This window comes from Sinocyclocheilus grahami, unplaced genomic scaffold (genome assembly GCF_001515645.1).
Source record: "Sinocyclocheilus grahami isolate Dianchi unplaced genomic scaffold, SAMN03320097.WGS_v1.1 scaffold207.1, whole genome shotgun sequence".
Taxonomy (NCBI): domain Eukaryota; kingdom Metazoa; phylum Chordata; class Actinopteri; order Cypriniformes; family Cyprinidae; genus Sinocyclocheilus; species Sinocyclocheilus grahami.
In genome coordinates this window covers 1,447,513-1,461,357 of record NW_015505386.1, presented here as the reverse complement: position 1 = coordinate 1,461,357, position 13,845 = coordinate 1,447,513, and the positions used below count along the sequence as shown (strand labels likewise).

At 37.1% G+C, this 13,845-nt stretch overlaps 1 protein-coding gene across 1 annotated transcript in view; it reads left to right on the top strand.

Moving 5' to 3' along the window:
* The window catches only part of LOC107595687 (netrin receptor UNC5D-like), a 220,115-nt gene that overhangs the window by 199,816 nt on the left and 6,454 nt on the right, over window positions 1-13,845 (top strand). The window contains exons 11-13 of the mRNA XM_016286179.1: window positions 706-790; window positions 8,360-8,531; window positions 11,661-11,888. Of these exons, the coding sequence (XP_016141665.1) occupies window positions 706-790; window positions 8,360-8,531; window positions 11,661-11,888 (485 nt within the window). The remainder of the gene's footprint in view (window positions 1-705; window positions 791-8,359; window positions 8,532-11,660; window positions 11,889-13,845) is intronic.

Genomic DNA, 13,845 nt, shown 5'->3' with positions numbered 1-13,845 from the left:
ATCGTGTGGTACTGGAGCAGTTCGTGGCCCGGCTGCCAAGGAAGACTGCCCAGTGGGTCCAGTGCCACCGCCCGACGTCGCTGAACCAGGCCATCCAACTGGCGGAGGACCAGATGGGGGCGTGCCCCGGGGTCGAGAACCCCTGCCATCTGTCTCTCTCTCTCTCTCTCTCTCTCTCTCTCTCTCTCTCTCTCTCCTCTCCCTCCTTTACACTCTCTTGCTCCTTTCCACCTCTGATCCTGTCACATGCAGAAAAGAGCCTTGGCAGGCTGGCAGAAGTGTGTGAGAAAGGTTAGAGGCTAGTGCATGTGTTGAAGCGTGCTAGAGTTCTCGCTCATCCTATTTAAGACCTTTACAGACGAATAGTGACTCTAACAACTCTACAGGTGCCTTGTCACTTCACAAGGTGTGTGCACATGTGGGTTGTACACAAGTATTCGTAAGGAAGGTTTTGAATTGATTTTTAAGAAGACGTGTTGTCATGCACAAGTCCCACAAGAAAAATGTTCTGCTGTTTCTAAATTCCAGCCTCGCACCGAACTATTCATTCCGCTGAAAGGGCTTCTGGGAAATTAAGGGCGTTTCCAAAAGAGGAACTTTGTTTGTTCCAGTTTAGCTTCCAAGTCCCATTCCGTCATGTTGTCAGATCATATAAATTGTTTGGTTTTGTGTGTGTGTGTGTGTGTGTGTGTTATCTTGGGCTAGGTGTGAGTTTGCTGGTGCCTCACGGTGCGATTGAAGAGGACACAACCTGGGAACTGTACATGAGCATTACCCAGCAGGACTCCAGGTAATATATCCAGGACACTGACGCACAAAATCGAGACTGTATTCAACTCGCTCTTCTGCTCTGTTCCAAAACCTACAGAGCTGCCTGCAGAAAAATAATTTTAAAGCCCGACGTGGAGGCTGATCCAACTTAAGTATGCTGTCTTGTAAGATAACTCATTTTTGCCAAATTCTGAAGTCTTTTGTGGAGAATTGCAACAAATGTAGGGAAATACAGTACATAATAGATGGCGGACAAAACCTTATCAGTCATTCAATACTGAAAAATATCGATAAAAATAATTTAAAAACAAACTGACCAAAACTAGTGACCATTAGGTTTAGTGTTGTGGTAACACTTTACTTAAAGCCTTTATGTATAATGCATTATAAAGGGTTGTTAAAGGGTATAATGCATTATAATTATTTATAATGTGCGTTGTAATACATAAGTTCTTGTCAGAAATAATTATAACAGAATTTAAAATGCACAATGAATTGATAAGTGTTATAATGTATTAACTGTGGTTACAATTATTCATGAGATTTTACAATGCATTATAAGGTGCACTACAAGGCATAATTAATGCATTAAAACTACTTTTAAAATGCATTATACATAAAGGATTTAAGTAAAGTGTTACCAGTGTTATTTTAGTATGATTGAAATACTATTATAGTTTTTTATTATTATTTTAAAATTTTCCATTTTCATTGTAAATATATTTGCGTAATATATCTATATATATTTTATTAATTTTCATTTTCCTTTTAGTTTTTTTTGTACACTAAAAACTAAATTAAAATGAGATATTTTGCTTTGAAAACTAGCTGAAATAAAATGTTTTTTAAAAATGTTTTATTATTATTACTTTGTGACAAAAATATGTTTATGGATTTAGATTTAGTTAATATATTTAGTTAACTATAAATAATCCTAATTAAGGTGTTCCCTTACAAGACAGCTACCTACACTGCAAAAAATGATTTTCTTACTTGGTATTTTTGTCTGTCTTGTTTTACATTGCAAATATCTAAACTTTTTAAAATCAAGATACATTTACTTGAAGCAAAGTGACTATTATATATTAAGTCTTGTTTTCTGAAAAAAAAATCTAAATTGTCAGTTTTTGCTTAAAACAAGAAAACAATTCTTGTTTTTGAGTATTTTTCTTACCCCTTAGGGTGGCAGATACAGTTTTTTTTCTTGTTGTAAGCAAAAACTAACTAAATTCTGATAATTTTTTTTTAGAAAACAAGAATTAATATCTAAAGTAATTTTGCTTGTCAGGTAAATGCATCTTGATTCAATAATGTTTAGATATTTATACTAGAAGACAAGACAAATAAGTAAGAAAATCATTTTTTGCAGTGTATGTAGGCAGTAGGCATCAAGGCAGCTCACTAGGTAATGGAAATTAGCTTTTCTCTCACACACAGACTGCTGGTTTGATGCTTTTCTAGCTACCTAGCTCTGTTGTTCACTAGCAAAAAGTAGCTTGCCATCCAGGAACACCTTGTTTGGTGAAGCTAGTAAGCTAAGGTGGTCATGGTGGGTATCACACTAGCAACTAAAACACAACAAGCTGGTGTTATCAGTAGGGCACTTTTCATTTTATTCCCATTTCTTTCTTTCTGTACCTCAATTTCCCATTCTTACCATCAATCTTGCCCCTGCTCGCTGTATCCAGCAGTCAGTCAGTCTCGCTCTCGGCTGAGAGCCGGCATTATGTTTCAGAGGCAGTGCTGTAGTTATGACGGCAGGCCTGTATATTGAAGGCAGCTAGGTGCGACCGGCTCTCCTTGGGCTCATTTAGAAAGGTGTACTTTTATAGCGTTAGTATTCTGGGCCTGTGTGCGAGAGTGGTTAAACACATCCGAGTCAAGCAGGTTATAAGCCAGCTGTGCCATCCTGTCGCAACAAGGGGAAAAAAGATGGTGACTCTGAAACAATGGCATTGTAATCGACCTGAGACCAGCGCTGTGGACATCACGCTATGATGTGAGCATGTTAAATCAGTGGTTATCAATGTTTTGACTCAAAGGTCCCCCATCTCCACAACAATTTTCAAATACCCCCTTGCCCTCAGCTTTTTTCAGCCAGTTTTTAATCTATTTACACTCCTAGTTTCAGCTACTTAAAAAAAGTTCAATAATTATAATTCAAATAATTTAATTGCAGGATTCCAGAAGTTTTAGGAACTGAATGTTCTTCAGGGTTCCCACAGTTTTTATCCAATTAATTTGCATCACTCTTGATTGTTCATTATTTACTAATTAAAAATTAAGGATAAGGACATAATTTTTATTCAGTATGTCTGCTGAAGTATTTGGCATAACTAATAACGTGTGCATTTTTAAAAAGGTAATTTCGAGGTATAGAGTTCACATTTCTAACATTAGGTTACATCATTTATCCAGGTATAAAAAAAGGTTTCCAGTATATAATAATTTATACATATGTCTTCATACCTCAAGCTTGTAGTCTGTGACTAATGTTGCATGCTGTTCCAAGTGAACATATGTGACCTGAACCACAAAACCAGTCATAATTAGCAGGGTCACATATTTTGTCAAGTAAAGTGAACTACAGATATCCTCTGCTGACTATGAAGGATGCAGTGAACACTGTTTAGGGACAATGCTGTAAATCGTATCGCAGTTTGTATTTCATGAGTGGAAATCTCCCAGAATGCCACTTGCTTTGTTCTGGTGAGCTGCTTAACTTTGGGATTAACCCTCCAGAAATTATGAGCAAACTTTGACGAGCGGGGATTTAAAACTAAAGTTGTAAAACTCTCGAATGTCACCTACAATCAGAGGGAAGACACCTTTCGATTGGCTCTCAATCCTCAATCGCTGTCGTAGACACACTGGGATTGATAGAGATCAAAGGTCACGAGTGTTCAGAGACTCTTCTGCACTCATAGATGAAGGTACCTGCTAGCGTCTGATAAGCTCAGAGCTGTTTGCTTCCCCATCTCCCATCCGACACGCCAACACCACCGTCGCACAGCTATCCGTCAGTCAAACTCTAGCTGCTCAGCCCAGCTGTCAGTCAAAGCCCATCTTTTGACAGTTGTGGTGAGTGGCTGGGAGAAATTCAGTCCACAACACTGCAATCTAACCACAAAGCATCTACAGAAGGTGGAGGGAGGGGATTTAGAAGAAGAGAGAAGCAGAAATCAATCTGCAGAACCTCCTAAATTTAGCCGCACAATCTCCAGAGTCTTCATAACAGAGGCTATAGAGAGCAGAATCATGAAAAAGGATCAATCAGAGACTCTTTTTATTTGTTCACAGTGATAGGATTGAGTTTGCTCAGACCTCTGGGCTATTTGCAGAGCTTAAAGCTCACCTGTACCCTTCCCTGTGGATTCACCTGGACAACACACCAAACATTTGTATTACTAGGAAATGATTCACACTGTGTTAATGAAAGCAGACTTGTTTTTTTGCTATCCTGGCGGATATTAAACTGGTAAATCAATAGGTGATGCATTTCCTTGTTATTAGCGCTGCATCTCCGGCTCCTCTTTAGATTTGTTGAACTAGGGGAAATGAATAATGGCTGGACCCTTGCATGATAGTATAGCAGTCTCTTTTGACAGGACTAGACTGCACTTTTTAATGGCTGTTCATACTGACAGCAGTGTATAGTGACAAAGCAATGGCAGATATAATCTTAGCAGCAATATTTTCAAAATGTATGTCCAGTTACGCAGCCCACCAGTATAAATAACATAACTACTTCCAGTGTTCAGCGATATGGCTTGATGATCTCCTGTGTCAAAATTGCTGTCAGTTTAACAGTGCTTTAACACTTCCCTTCGCTTAGGCAGTTTGATCTATGAGAGATAATTGTTCATATTGATCAGGCCAAAATGCCTGCGGCACAAAATGCAATGAAGAAGCTTGTTGTGGTGGTTCTCTGAGGGAGCAGTTTTGGTTTTAATTTGTTGAAATCTGTTTGGTCTCTGGGCTTGTGTCTGTGTGAGAAGGAAAAAGGTGACAGCAGGTGAAAAATACGAATTCACAATCAGGGCTTCATGAACCAATGAATTTTTTATTGTATTTTTATTTATTTTATAAAAAAATGATTTATTTATTATTTAATTTTTATTTAGTTGTTTCAGGGTTCCAGTGATGCTTGTGGTTCACTTGGTGAGATAACAACTGAAAAAAAATTTTTTGTTGTTGTTTTGTTTTTTTATTTAATGTTAAATTTTTACTAGATTCTATTACATTTTATAAGCATAAGACATTCTAGTGCATTGGTAAACTAGACCCATGGTAAATACAGGTATATAATTTTTTATAATTTTGGTGTCCGCATTAAAATAAAATTAATGATTTGCAAATCTGAATGGATTGGACAACATTTGTTGTTTCAACAAAATTGTTTCTAGGTTTTTTTAATGTTTTGATTTAGTTTTATTTTTGTGTTATCCTTTTTTAGATGTGTATATATATATTTTGTGTATATAGTGTATATAGATTGATTATTTAAAATTTATGGTTATTTTACTATACCAAGTTAAACAAAAAAAAAGTTATAGCTAGCTAAATAATCTAGCTATCTGAACTAAAGTATTTCATTTCTGTATTTTCTTTTATTTTGGTTAATTTTTATTATATTTTAAGATGTGATTTTTATGGGTTTGGTTTTAGAAGTTTAGTTATAATTACCCAGCTGCTAAAGCAGTTTTTTACCATAGTCGTTCTTCCTCATTCAAAACCGACATCTAAAGGGGTGTGACACTTCTAATCGCATGCAGTCAGGTCTCTACACCATTGTAATTAATAGGTCTGTTTATTAAAAAGCACAGAGGTCATCCACAGATTCACTCAGATCAATACTGAGAAAAACCCCTTTAACTGTTTTTCATTTGTTTACCGCTGTTCCTGATATTTCAGCAACTATGAGACATTTTGTTCCATTTGATGTGCGTTTCATGTTCATGAATGTTTTTCTAGTGTTTGCGAGAGTTTCATTAAATGGCTGTAAATGTCAAGTAACGCTCTCTCTCCTCTACAGAATGGTAAATCAAGCTTAGCTGCTTCATCAGCGTTAATTGCCTTTATTTCAGACATAAAAGAGTTTGGATACAATGCCAATAGACAGAGGATGTTGGGAGGGAACAGGTAATTACTCAATATAAATAAATCAACATGTAAACAAACAGTGCCGATGCAGAGAGCGAGAACGATTAGAAGGCAGTTAAATGACTGACTGGTCTGTTGGTACGGTACAGTGTCAAACAATGTAATTGGACGGCTGTCTCAGCCCGCCATCTGCTTAGAATGAAAAACAGATCTGGTTGTGAAATAAATACTTGATATTCTGCCCATATGTTCATCAGAAGCATCATAATTAGTGGTGCTTTTGTCTAAATCCATAGCCTTAAAGGAGTAATTCACACAAAATTAAAATTAATTCATCCTTTACTCACCATCATTTTATTCCGAACATGTATGACTTTCTTTTTTCTGTGGAACACAAAAGAATATTTGATATTTTTGGCCATAACATGGAAGTCAATGGTCAATAAAACCGTTTGGTTACCAGTATTCTTCAAAATATTTTCATATGGGCATTTAAGTTTCGAACTTTGGCCAGTTTTTGCTACAATCATTAATAACACCTCAAATTACACTCTTAAAATAAAGGTTCCAAAAGAGGTTTTCACAGCAATGTAATAGATTTGAAGAACCATTTTTGTTCTTAAAAGTTCTTAAAATAACTTTTTCCAAAAAAAGGAACCTTTTGTGGAATGGAAAGTTTCTGTAGATGTTAAAGGTTCTCAATGGAATCGTCAATGCTAATAAAAAAAACTTTTTAAGAGTGTGTTCTAATCGATTAGGACATTGGATTTTTGCCTGGTGGGCAATAAAACTGTTTAAAAACCTTCCAACATGGAGATTTTGGCTAGGTAATGATGTCGCAAACATCCAGAACACCCTAGCACACACACACAGCAACACATCAACGACTATTCAAAACACCTTAGCAGAGACAGTCAATGGACAGTTCCACGTGGACAAACAACACTCATAAGTATTAAAATCTCTTGAGCCTCTGTGCAAAGAGTACTGAATTGTAAATCATCACGATTCTGTTAACAGCAGGTGTCTGGTTCATGTAATCTGCTGTGTCAATGTGTTAGTTCTCTATGGCGCCATCCAGGCCAGCCTGAACTCCCCCTGCTGTAGATGACTAATCCTTGTTGAGGATCCACAGCAGTCATATCGATCGACACTAACACATCCAAACTGTCTCAATATGTCACCAGGCTCCTCAGAAAGCACTTCAAACAACACCATCGAGTAGTGAACTCACACACACACACACTGACTGATCCACACCCGATCAAATCCAACTGCCCTCTGGAATCACTTCAACCAGCGCAAAGAACAATATATCTGTATTAGCGCTGAGTCTGCAGGCTAATCTGTTGTGTTTGTGTTTGCAAGGAGAGCTGTGCGGCTACTTGGCATGTTTCCATTAACAAATCTGCTTGTGTTTCTAGCTAATGTTTGTCCATGGTGTTATCGCAGTAGCTTGCCTTCGTGTTTATTAACCAAAATAATTCCATTTATTTCAACATCGGCATCTTCTGGTGAAATCAATACTGTTATTTTGACACTACGGCACATATTGAGCGAGGATTTCCCATTAGCGTTCCACACAAGTTGTTCTCTTGATCTGTGTTTTATTTTGATAGTGGACAGCAAATTTTAATTTGAAAAAAAATGGTTTCATGAATAGATTCACTGCTTGCACACTGTTATAATGGGTTAAACTCTTAAGGCCTGTTCACATCAAGAATGATAACTATCAATTATATTAGCATCCACACCAATGAACAGTTATATTTAGTTTATTGTAAGCATATACTGTAGTCATCTAGTGCTTTAAATGCTTTAGCTTGTTAGCCAGGTGGATAGTCAGGTGGATTCTGATTGGCTATTGGCTAGTTTCATAGGTATTATAGTTATCATTATAGTTCTCGTATTTACTGCTGCCCTTCGGTTTCTTCTCTGTGTTTGGAAAGTTGATAAAAGATGAAGTAAATGCAGTTTTAGGGACATTATCCAAAAATATGGTATAATGTTCAGAGATGACACAATCAGTATGAAATAAATTTCCACATCTTGAAATAAATGTCACAATTGATTCCAGCCCAAGTATGGATAGTATCCAATCAATTTTTTCATTGAAAATCACTCTGAACTCCCTAGTTTATTCCTATGGGATATTTTGCAAAGCTTGTGAGAGTTAGCAACAGTAACTAAGGGAGGCGGACCGTAGAGAAGTGTAATTTCCCACCTTTTACTGTTTTTTTTTCTTCTGTATGTGTGTGCGTTTTTCCATCTGATGTTTCATGCCAATTAAATAGAATCAGAAGCATTGCTTTTTACATTGATTCATTTTGCATATGCTTTTATTCAAAGTCATTTACAAATGAGAAAAAGCACAGCAGTTAATCATCAGGAACTAACAATATTCTGTTAGTATTCAGTATCTTTGTTGTTGTTGTTGTTTTTGAACAATATCAATTAATCTCTCTTTCTGTGTTTGTATCTTCAGTGCTTTGTCTGATGAAGGTCAGGAGATACTTTTGAGTTCAGAAGTAACATATGGCCCTCCTGGCCTGACCCTTTCCTGCCCTGTTGCCTTGACAGTAGCCCACTGTGCAGATGTGAGTTCAGAAGACTGGAATATCAAGCTTAAGAGACAAACCCAGGACAACAGCTGGGAGGTAAGAAAAATCTGACATGAGTGTCTTTAACTATTTAACTTTTTAAGTTTTTAAAGTGTTAGTTAACCCAAAAATGAAAATTCTGTTCCTTATGTCATTTCAAATATGTAAGACCTTCGTTCGGAACACAATTTAAGATATTTTTGATGAAATCCGAGAGCTTTCTAACTCTCCATAGACAGCAATGCAACTACCACATTTAAGTCCCAGAAAGGTTGTAAGGACATTGTTAAAATAGTCCATGTGACATCAGTGGTTCAACTGTAATTTCATGAAGCTACGAAAATACATTTTTGGCACAAAGAAAACAAAAATAACGAATTTATTCAACAATTTCTTCTCTTCCATGTCAGTCTTCGACGCACATTCATGAGAGTACCAAAGAAACTGTTGAATGAAGTTGTTATTGTTGTTTTCTTTGCACACAAAAAGTATTCTCTTAGCTTCATAAAATTAAGGTTGAACTGCTGTTGTCACATGGACTATTTTAACAATGTACTTACGCCCTTTCTGGGCCTTGAACATGTCAGTTGCGTTGCTGTCTAAAAAGGGTCAGAAAGCTCTTGGATTCCATCAAAAATATCTTTGTTCCAAACATATCTGTGTTCTGAAGATGAACGAAGGTCTTACGGGTTTGGAACGACATGAGGGTGAGTAATTAATGACAGCATTTAAAATTTTTGGTGAACTATCGTTTTAACTATTAGAATACAAAGCAAAGCCATTCCTTGCCTTGAATGAGTGTAAAGTCTGAATCGTGTAGTTTAATGGGAAATCGCAGTGTGCTGGTAATTATAAAGAACTGTCATTCTGAAGTACGAATGCTGAAGGTTACTATATGACAGAATCAATAGATATGCCCTCTATTCCTACAACGCGCGTCCCATTGAGTGCACTTTAAGGGAGCGTCTCTCTGTGCTTCTCTTATTAATGCTGTCCTTTCCCTTTGATATTTTGCTGTTCTTTATAAAAGTGGGATTTGTACCGCTCTTACATGTTGAAAGAACTTCATCAAAGTTGAGCTGGAGCTCACTGACACAAACTGACCCTGGGGAAACCATCTCTGTTTGTGTTTGTGTAGCTGCGAGCGCATGTGTGTGCGACCTGACATTTCGGCAGACTATAATCAAACGCAGACACTCTAATTCAAAGACACATCACAATACCAATCAACTCCTTTTCTTTCCGTGCAAGCAAGTCATTTTGATGCCGTGTTAAAGACTCGGAGACCTCTGATGGTTGTTTGAAATAATGAGCTTTTTTCTCGCAGGCATAATGCCAGAGCAAGTGAGAGGCAGGCTGAGAGTAATGTCCCCGCAGAATTGAGAATAACACCTTTTTTGTACGTTTTTACCGTGTGTGTGAGAGAGACGGAAAGCACACTTTAATGTGCACCCACTGATTTGTGGGTAATAGACAATGCTTTCTGTGCAATGGTGTGTTTAAACGTGAAATATCAAGCTTTCCGCCATCGCAAATGGTTCGGGTCGCTCCGGGGGGCAAAGTTATGCTTAGCTTCAACTATATTGAGACGGTAAAATGGAGAGCCTGGACTCCGAGTTCCTGCTGGCCGCTACACACCCACTGTTCCTGACATTCAAATACCAGATGCATATAATAATAATCAAGCTGTGCTTCCATCTGCAGAGCTATAAAGAAAAGAGAAGCATAATTTCAGCTAAAGATCTTCACCTTTTTCTAACGTGTGTATACACTTTTATGCTGACTGGGGATTTTATAAAGTGAAGCGGCTTGTGAAAAGCCTCGGGGTTGCCAAAAGTAAGTAGCTGTCAGTGCTTATGACAATGAGGCCTTACTTTGCATTAAAAGCAATTGAACAGTGTTAACCGTCGATCAGCATGGAAGCCGTTCTTGAATGTGGATCTGATCTCTTAATCGTGTTTGTACTATAAACATTACAACATATCATATATCATTTATGGTAAATTGTAAATGTTTTAGATGAGTTTTAAAAATACATTTATTTTACTCTTGGTTGGAATGTGTTTTTGTCGCTGGTGTTGCAGTTAAGTGAAGGTAATGGGAAGCAGTAGCACCACTCATGAATTTGACAATTGTGGTGGTTTACAAGATGAGGGAAGGCAACTCAAAAACAGTCATTCTAGCACTGATCGTGATCAAATGTTCAAAAACATTTCATTAACAAAACAGGGTTTTCTCTCACACACACACTCACAAAAAAGCAGCATAAGGAAGTTTAAATTTAGTTTAAATGTTATATTTGTTCATTTCATTTATTTATATTTATATAGTGTTTTTTATTATAATATTAATAGTATATTACTGTAATAAATTATAATTTAATCAAATAAATATAAATACATTTTCCTGATTATATCAATAGTATATAGTATCATGTAATAAATTATATTTTAATAAAATAGATGGGTATAAATTAAAGAAGATATTAAAATAAATTTAAAATAAATATAAAATAAATAAATATAAAATTATAAAACACTTTATGTATACAATTATTATTATGATTAATTATTTATTTGTTGTCAAAGATGGTAAATTTCATACTTTTTGCAAACTGGAAAAATGTTTATACTCAGCCACACTACAGAACAATGCATATTGTCGTGCAGTGACTGTAAAAATTAAAAGTTATAAATAGTTAAAAAAAAATAATGTATAATGTATACAGCTTTGTGTAGTATTGTGAAGAATTGCAGACTTTTGCCATCTGAAAATGAATAACATCATCAGTCATGTCCTAGATCACGTAATTTACATGTTTACAACTTTCAAAACTGTTTTTGTCTACTGAAAGGTCTATTTTTTGATATATTTATTTAAAAAAATTACTGGAAGACACTTCTTCAGCTGAACAAACGGTATGTTGTTAAACAACAGTACAATCCATTGAACGCACTGTACTTCTTTCCCTCAAAGCTTCGTTTTTATCCCTGTCAAAATTAAATATGGTGCTACCCTGAATAAGGTCTGTTGCAGTCTATATTAGTCTATTGCCCTCTGAAAGAGAATGACATTTATCAGTCACCTCAGCCGTCCCTAATAGCAAACCTAATGTAAATGCAGTCATACTGAGTAAGTCTTGTACATATGACACACCAACAATTGGGTTTTGTGTGTTTCTGACAGGAAGTCATGACTGTGGAAGAGGAGAGCACCTCTTGTTACTGCCTGTTGGACACTCAGTGCTGCCACCTGTTGGTGGAGAGACCGGGGTGTTACGCTTTAGTGGGAGAGGCCCTCACACAGGCGGCAGGGAAGAGACTCCGACTGGCTGCGTTTGGAAACATGGAGCCCAACTTCCTCAAATACAGCATTCGAGTGTACTGCGTCGATGATACGCCCCATGCCTTTCAGGTGTGTAAAGACATGTTGTGTTTAGGATGCTGATGCACTAGTTAAGAAGCCACTGGTTTAGTCAAACCAATTCATGCTGGTCCTAACTGGTCTTTCCATAGGGTGCGTTTTTGACTTTCACAGATGTAGGGTTCTTAAATGTCATGATACATATCCCCTTCACTGCATATGGCATAAGATGGAAATCCACGGCTTATGGGATATTTGCATTCATGGGGCAGCGTGTTATGGCTAGCCGTCATGCCCTGTGGGTACTCTGGTTTTACGCTCCACTGAAAGTCAGCTGGACCAATCTCTCTCTTTCTCTCGTGCACACACACATCTCCAGCTAACTGATAGAATAGCTTCTTAAATTACAAAGACACGGTGAGCCACTCTTGCTTCATGCGTTCACTACGTGACTGAATATTTTCTGTGAGCTAATTAAAAGTGATTTACATTCTGTTAGGCGTGACGTCTAGCTGAGTGGACACAGCTTCAGAGAAGTCTTTGTTCTGCGTACACACGGTTCTTACAATTTCTTCACTTTATGAAGAAAGCATTATATGTCATTTATATTTAATGTATCACATGGATCTTTTCTTCTTGGTTATGGAGATGTGGAGATGTCTTTGTGTTGCATTGAAGCCTCAAGATGTACACAAACTAAATTAGTGGCGTTATTTTTCTCTCCAAACACACACAAAGTACTGAAGTCTGGATTGTTTTTGCACTCAAGCTAAATTAATAAACTTTAATATATGTTGGGATATTATTATGCCTTCAGAAAGGTACCAGAATTTAATTTTACAGTTCAGTTTGGCATCACAAGCCCTGTGTTGAAGGCTATGAAACTACAAGGTTTGTCCTACAAATGTATAGTTTCCCAGCGTAAGGAACAAGTGGATAGTTTATTTTTAATGGCATCCTGGATCGTGTCAGAGGACTGTTCAGAGTATTTTGTTTTGTAAATGAGGCACAGTGTCATAAAGTCACAAAGAAACATTTGTTGAAGGATGAAGCGGTACTAGATCTGACTGCAGATGCATCACAAACCGTAAGTAAATGATTTCATAATGCTTTGCCTGGAAATTACCATTTTATTTTGATTATGTTGTCAAAACACTCACTTGCAATAGTTTTTATACTGTTTCCTATGCAATGACGCTAGCCAATCATAACAGTGGCCAATTACTTCCAAGCCTTAAAGGACACGCCCCTTAAAACAGGTCGTTTTAGACAGAGGGTCAGAATGATAACGTTATAAGTAAACCTCAAGGAACATATTAAAATAATTTTAAAGAATCCAGCTTCCAATCTTTTTTTAAAACTTACCAATGCCAAACTTTCGAACGGTAGTGTATGTTGGGGAACCCCAATGGATCTTGTAGAATGACCTGTGTAATGTCTCAATAAAAATGCAGACCTGAGGGTTAGGTGAAGTGTATAGACAATACCATTAGCTCAATATTAACACAATAGAAGTCTATGGAAAGTCTCCACCATGACAGAAAAAAAAAATGCGCGTGTGTGACAGATCTCGGTTCTGTGAAGTCTTCTTCCCAAAAAGGACACACTCACGAGTGAATGGTCAAAGATTGTATTTCTCCACACCAAAGCACTCTTCCACTTTGTTTATCCAGCCGTTCACCCGCCGTTTTTTCTTCTTTTGTACTCTTTGTTGTCAGCGTTGTTTGCATTTCACAAAACAGCAAATTAATTCCTCCCTGGAAACTGAACGAATTCAGGCCAGGATCGATCAGCAGCCATCACAGCAAGAGACTGTTTTCCTGTCTTTTGTGACCGAGAGAGAGAGAACGCGAGAGAGAGAGACCTAATGCTTTTAATGCTACAGTGCCGCATTTTCAACAATTCCCACAGAATAGATGCAAAGAGCACAAAATCACCCGTACCTTTCATCAATGCCGATTCTATCCATCCAGTGTCTCTCGCTCCTGTTCTGCATGCCATTTTGTGT